Raw genomic sequence first — 7,500 nt, forward strand, 5'->3', positions numbered from 1 at the left:
ACATTTCCGCCAAAACGTTACGGTGTTCAGGTTTTAATTAATTAAAAATTAAATTTAAATTTTAATATTTTTGAATATATTTTATTGAAGAAATAAACCTTACTCCAATTCAAGTTGATTTATGTAAAAAACGCAAAATTGAAATTTTTGACGTTACGGCCTTTGCGCTGCACCCCTTGAATAGTTTCCCTTTATTATTATTATTAATGCAGAATAAACCGTTTTCACCACTACAACCCAAGTTTCGATTAAACTATAATTGCATTGTCGTTATTTGTCTTTTGATGAAAACAGTAAGATTTTCTTTTAAGATTGAACTTCGCATTTGGAAGGTTAAGTTGTTGGGGTTATTGTTCGGTTTTTGTTTTTTTTTCTCAAACGCAGCTTCGCTGTTTCTTTTATTTTTTACTGACTGGCATGCGCAGTACTTACCCGCATGGCTTGCACACACACAATGATTTATCTTGGTCAGAAAATGATTCATCTTGGTCACAAAACGTTTCATCTAGGTCACAAAATGATTCATCTAGGTCAAAAAACGTTTCATCTAGGTCACAACACGTATCATCTAGGTCACAAAACGTTTCATCTAGGTCACAAAACGTTTCATCCAGGACACAAAATGATTCATCTAGGTCACAAAATGATCCATCTTGGTCACAAAATGATTAATTTAGGTCACATAATGATTCATCTAGGTCACAAAACGTTTCATCTAGATTTCGTCTGTGCCATGACAGTAAAACAGACCGAGCGGCTTGAAGTTCGAAAGACCTTTCCATAAAAGACTTGGCATTCGCAGGACTTTAAAAAAAAAACAATTCCCGCCCCAGCTCTACTTGGGACCCCTTGTATAGTTCCATTTCATACAGTACCAGCCGTCTGTTAGGAATCTTTTTTGTACTAGCACTGGAGCACTTTATTTTTCTACTAACTCTTACTTTTTGTACTAACCATTAATGCCAATAGCCAGGTACCAACTCACGCCTGAGTCGAGAGCGGTAATGTTAGTTAAGAGTCTTACCCAAGGACACAACATCAGGGTCAGAATTTCTCACGGTGGCCGTCACATATCCAGCCACTGACCACTCTTGACATTGTTTGACTTTTGTGTCAAGACGTGAAACCGTGTCGATAAGTCACCAAGCCACGATAATAGAACTTAGAATATATATCCAAAGTGACCAAAGAAAAATGATGATGAAGAAGAAGACAACGAAGATGATGATGAGGATGAAGGTGAGGAGGAGAACGAGTAGGATCATGTTGATGATGGTAATAATGATGATGACAATGACGCTGGTTATGAAGATGATGATAATAATCATGATGACAATGACGATGATTATGATGATGATGATAATGATAATGATGATGATGATGATGATGATGATGATGATGATGATGATGATGATGATGATGATGATGATGATGATGATGATGACGATGATGATTATAATGATGATAACTTACTGTCACTAAGAGGTATATTCAAATTTCCGGTTTTGGGATCAGGAATAATCTGAAATTGCTTTGCTACGTCACTTCCCTGCAGAGGCTCGGATGTGCATTTTACCACGTCCTCTAAATTGAAAGAGGAATAAAACAGTACATGGTATTTCCATCAAAACATTTAACCATTATTTTTTATCCTGTTGTTTGTGGCTTAGCTAGGAGATAACTATCTTCTTCTTCTTCTTCAAGTACCAAGTCTGTGCCAGACATCGGTGATCATGATACGCCATTCATCTCTCTGATCAGATAACCTCAGAAAACTAATATTACTCTTCTCTTTCTTTGTCACCCAGCTGTTCAAACTATTCAAATATGTTTTTCTTGGTCTACCTTTACTCTTTTTACCTTCTATCTTTCCTGTGAGAGCAAGATGTTCAATACATCTATGTCGATTTAGGTGTCCTAAAAATTGCATTTGTCTTTTTCTTATTGTACGAATTAATAGCCTTTTAGTTTCAGCTTGTGAAAAAGACAGGAGATAACTATCAAAACCCACTAAATCATATATCCAGATAGAAAATCCTTTTTTTTTAAATATAGCATTGTAGAGAACATTTGAGTCAATGAAAAAATTGATACGGCGCACAACTCTACTGAAAGATTTGAAAATTAGAAATGTATTTTTTACAGATAGATAAACAGATAACTTGATTTCCTTTTATAATTTAAAGTCAGTTTGAAAGTTCGTTGAGTCAAACAGATATCATAAAATATGTACCAACGACGACACTTGACTCCCAAAATCAACTAATTTTGACACTGTAAAAAGTTGTCAATTTGCGTCATCTATTTATGACATCAAGTATTATTATTACTTCCGTTGTGTTGTTGATTTAGCGGTGATCAGTGTTGTTATGTATGTTCTAATTGCGTGTATGTTTGTGTGTGTGCGTGTGTGTGTTTGTGTTTGTGTGTGTGTGTTGTGTGTCGTGTATACATGTGTGTGTGGGTGTTGGCATTTTTCAGCAAATCGTGGCATTCATAGTGATATTATTCACTTGATCACATGAAGGTATTTCAGTCGCCATTTTGATTCTTTTTTTACTATTAGGGTTAGCTCGAGATCGAGGATATTTCTTTTTCTATTAAGGTTAGTCATAAGTCTTAGTAAAGGTGCTAGGATGTTTGTTTTTCCATAAGTAAAGGGGAGACATTCCGAAAGCTCCTACATCCCCAGTATTCTTTAAATTTGTATTTTCACCGCTGATATTTTGTCAGGCATTTATTTATTCAATTTGTCATTATATCTAGAAGTATTTTAAAAACTCTAGAACAAACCTTGATAGATTTGTGAAAGTTTAAAATTTCTTAATTTGACCATTGTTTTGATTTTCAGCCGCCATTTTGATTTGTTAAATATTGAAAGGTAGTGCAAAGCAGTCCGAGAGTTGTTTTTTTTTTTTCTATTAGGGTTAGCTCGAGAGGTTAGTCATAAGTCTTATTAAAGGTGCTAGGAAGTTTGTTTTTCCATAAGTTAAGTAAAGGGGAGACATTCCGAAAGCTCCTACATCCCCAGTATTCTTTAAATTTGTATTTTCACCTTTGATCTTTTGTCAGGCGTTTATTTATTCAATTTGTCATGATTTTTTCTATTAGGGTTAGCTCGAGATCGGATGATTTTTTTCCTATTAGGGTTAGTCATAAGTATTATTAAAGTGCTAGGGTGTTTGTTTTTCCTATTGGGGTTAATCAAAGGTACTAGGTTTAATTTTTTCTTGGGGTTTGTTGAGGGAATATATTATTAAATATATTATTGGGCCGCACAGAAAAATCAACCGAAGATATACCAAATTACACAGACAACGTTGTTCACCAATCTGCCCTCATTAAATGATGGTGAGTACAGTATCGAATGACAATAGTTCTTTCCCCGCGAAATTGCGGGCTTTTTATTAGTGATTTAAAACATACAAGCAATTTATTGGTCTCCATACAAGCTTGGAACGTTAGAACTTTTAAAACACTCAAAGGTTTTTGTTGTTTTTCTTTTATTATTTTATTTGAAGCAAAACAAAACAAAAACAAACAAAAAACAAGTATGTTCCTCTTTGAGTTAATAAATAAATGAGGAAAAAAATTGTGAAAAAAAAGATTTTTCCAAATAATGAAAAGAACCCGACAAAGCAGATTTTTAAAATCAGCTATGTAATCTAGTGGTATGACACATGGATTTTGTTTAAATTCTCCGGGGTTCGAGTCCAATGCATATTTGTGACCCTTCGCCTCAAAAAGGTATTAAGTCGGGTTGTTTAAGATGTTGAAAATTGAATTTATAGCCAGAAATATCAGACTTATGTTGAGTTTGTATGTTTTATTGAGGAGAACGGATACCATATTTTAGGCGTGCTAATGCCAACAATTTATATTTTTAACCAGTTTTAACATTAAATTCGGCTTTTAAGGTTTGTTCCGACATAATACAGTTTTGAAACGATGGGTCACAAATGGTCCTGGGTTCGAGTCCAATGCGTGTTTAAGTCTTTGAAAAAAGGCTCTTTATTCACATTCTCTCACTGTACTCAGAACTAAAATGAGTGACTGACCATGTACACCCTTGCCTCTGTCGGAAGATACATTGTAATATTGCTTAACTGTCACCATGTCTCTTCATACACATTTTAAATGGTGTTGGCTTGGGTACCCTTGTAAAGCGCTTTGAGCAGGATTGATGGATATATAAATACTTATGCTTGGAATTCTCGTTAAAATTAAAGACAACACGTCACCTTAATTCATTTTTGCCACATGGTGTTCGAATTTTTAACGAGCAACTGTGATTTTATTATTATTATTATTATTATTATTATTATTATTATTATTATTATTATTATTATTATTATTATTATTATTACTATTATTATTATTATTATTATTATTATTATTATTATTATTATTATTATTATTATTATTATTATTATTATTATTATTATTATTATTATTATTATTATTTATTATTATTATTATTATTAATTTTCTTGGAAGAAAATGAAACACTGAAACAACCATTAAACCCTCTTCTTAGCAACCAAAGGAAAATCATCCCATTCTTTTCATTTTTTAATTCTCTTTTTCTTTGTACATGACAACATTTAAAGAAAAAACATGTTTGTTATGTGCGGCTATGTGGTGTAGTGGTATGACACTCGCTTTCGGACAAAGACAAAGCTGTTAACGGCCAGGTACTCATTTTACACCTGAGTACGGTGAGAGAATGTGAGTAAAGAGCCTTTTCCAAGGACTCAACTATGCGCCGAGGGCGAGGCTCGAACCCAGGACCTTCCGATCCGAAAGCGAGTGTCATACCACTAGACCACATAGCCGCACATAGTGCCATCTTACCTCTGCGAGTTTCTTGAATTCTATACACCTGCTAGGCCACTCTGATTCCAAAATGTACGACTCATTAACATCCAATATGTGACCCTTCGCCTCAAAACGGTATTAAGTGGGGATGGTTGAGATGTTGAAAATTGAATTTATACCCAGAAATATGAGAGTTGTGTTGAGTTTGTATGTTTTATTTTAGGGTGCGAATACCAATTATTTATGTTTTTGACCAGTTTAACATTAAATTCGGCTTTTAAACATCTGGTTCGTTCCGACATAATACCGTTTTGAGACAGTGGGTCACATATGTAAACTATCGCTAGCTGAAAAGTCTTTCATGACCGGACCGTTAAAGCATGGAACAAATTTGCTATGCAAATGTATAGATAGTTTTGGGAGATGATATTTTTTCCCTTGTAAATGATCTCTCTGTTATGCACTGTATTATGTTTTGTTTATGTTTTATATACGATTTGTAAACATTTGAGTGTATTCCTCTTAGTTGGGACCTGTGCTTGTGTCTCGATGAGACTTTTCGGTGATCTCAAAATAAGTACTTTGATAGAGTGGTTTTGGAATCTACACCTGTTTCTTATTTGAACCAATTCTCCTTTGTCTGCCTTTTTCTTGGATCTTTAATTGGAATTCTAGAACTTTTTACAATCCTATTTTCTTCCTTTTTACTGGCGCTGATAAAACTTCAATGTGTTGCAAGCGACGTAAAACCATTTTTTTTAATTAAAAAAAAAAAAAAAAATTTGCTAAACACCTGTTAGACCATTCTGATTCCAAAATGAATGACTCATTAATATCCCATAACATATTAACTATCGGGGTAAAATCTGTCTCTCCCCCCCCCCTCTCTCTCTTTCTCTCTCTCTCTCACTCTCCTTCTCTCTCTCTCCTTCTCTCTATCTCCCTCTCCCTCTCTCTCTCTCCCTCTCTCTCTCTTCTCTTTCTATCTCTCTCCCCTCTCCCCTCTCTCTCCCCTCTCCCTCTCTCTCCTTCTCTCTATCTCTCTCTCCCTCTCTCTCTCCCTCTCTCTCTCTTCTCTTTCTATCTCTCTCCCCTCTCCCCCTCTCTCTCTCCGTCTCTCTCTCCCCTCTTTCTCTCTCCCCCTCTCTCTCCCCTTTCTCTCTCTCCCTCTCTCTCCCCTCTCTATCTATCTCTCTCCCTCTCTCTCTTCTCTTTCTCTCTCTCTTCCTCTCCCTCTCTCCCCTCTCTCTCTCTCCCCTTTCTCTCTCTCCCTCGCTCTCCCTCTCTCTCTCCCTCCCTCTCGCTCTAACCCCCCTCTCACTCTCCCTCTCCCTCTCTCTCCCCTCTCTCTCTCCCTCTCTCTCTTTTCTTTCTCTCTCCCTCTCTCTCTCTCCCTCGCTCTCCATCTCTCTCCCTCTCTCTCTCCCTCTCTCTCTTTTTTCCCTCTCTCTCTCCCTCTCTCTCTTTTTTTCCCTCTCTCTCTCCACTCTCTCTCTCTCTCCCCTCTCTCTCTCCCTCTCTCTCTCCCTCTTTCTCATTTGAAAACATTCCAATGCAGGTAGGCTTTTGAGTAGGAATCAGTGCTGATGAGTGAAAAAGTAGGAATATGCTGAACAATTGCCTTAACCCCCTCCTTACCACCCATAGGAAAATCGTCACATTCGTTACGATGCAGCCAACAATTTTCTTATTCTGATTCCCTTTTGTTATAGTCATATCTAGCTATAAAAACTCGACACTGTGTTGCAGAGCTCATTTTTCTGAACAAGATACAGAATATACTCGTTGCTAATCTGATTGAAAACTCTATTTTTGTGTTGGGTGAGCACGAAGTTTAGGGTAAAATTCTGAAAATAGTTGGTAAGGAGAGAGTTAAATCCCCATTTTACTGCACTAAACCCCACTTTTAGAGTAATTGAGATGATAGACTATCATTGATACTCTAGCTAACTTCTGGAGAGTGGGAAACTGCACCTGTGTGTTCCACCACACATCAACTCTCTCATTGCTAGCACATTGTTTCGAGAAAATGTAATTTTTAAAAGGAGGAAATTCCTCCTCTGGACTCCAAAATCGCGGATTTCCGAGGATCCGAGGAAAACCATCAGCACTGAGAGTATTTGTGTTTTTACATATTGCTTACTTTGTCTGTGTAAAATGTTTTTTGAGCACTTTGAGGATTCTGCACGTTGTATAAGGTCTAAATGAATTACACATTACATTTCATTACACGGAATACTCACTTGAAGTTGATTTTCTCCTCACCTCCAATGTGTCTATGGAAGGGAAGACATAGTCAAACTCAATTTCACCATGAGGCGCACTCGATTTCGTCACAATAAACTGCTGGTCCTAAAATGAGACAGGAAAAGATTTTTTTATAAAGCAAAACTTGAGCAATTATATAGCGCAATAACAAGGGATTCCGATCGTTCTCTTCATATGCAAAGTGATGGCGATCAACTCCATGAATTCTGAGTGAAAAAAACTTTTTAATGAGCTTTTATATAGCGCAATATCCTTTAAATGTGCGCAAAGCGCTTTACAAGGGGTCCCTAGTCAACAGCAACATTTAACACGTAGGACAGGACATAACGCCTATTAGGCGATATTACAATTTTTCAGATAAAGACAACGCTGTTAACGGCCAGGTACTCATTTTACACCTGAGGACGATGAGAG

General features: G+C 36.4%; 1 protein-coding gene across 1 annotated transcript in view; it reads right to left on the reverse strand.

Annotated features, from left to right (window-relative positions):
* Positions 1–428: 428 nt before the first annotated feature.
* LOC144960390 (uncharacterized) overlaps positions 429–7,500 on the reverse strand; it is a 19,353-nt gene continuing 12,281 nt past the window's right edge. The window contains exons 4-6 of the mRNA XM_078893473.1: positions 7,062–7,170; positions 1,474–1,584; positions 429–652 (exon numbers count right to left, since the gene is read on the reverse strand). Of these exons, the coding sequence (XP_078749599.1) occupies positions 429–652; positions 1,474–1,584; positions 7,062–7,170 (444 nt within the window). The remainder of the gene's footprint in view (positions 653–1,473; positions 1,585–7,061; positions 7,171–7,500) is intronic.

The sequence above is a fragment of the Berghia stephanieae genome, chromosome 15, assembly GCF_034508935.2.
Source record: "Berghia stephanieae isolate SIO BIC M18660-M18661 chromosome 15, UCSD_Bste_1.3, whole genome shotgun sequence".
Taxonomy (NCBI): domain Eukaryota; kingdom Metazoa; phylum Mollusca; class Gastropoda; order Nudibranchia; family Aeolidiidae; genus Berghia; species Berghia stephanieae.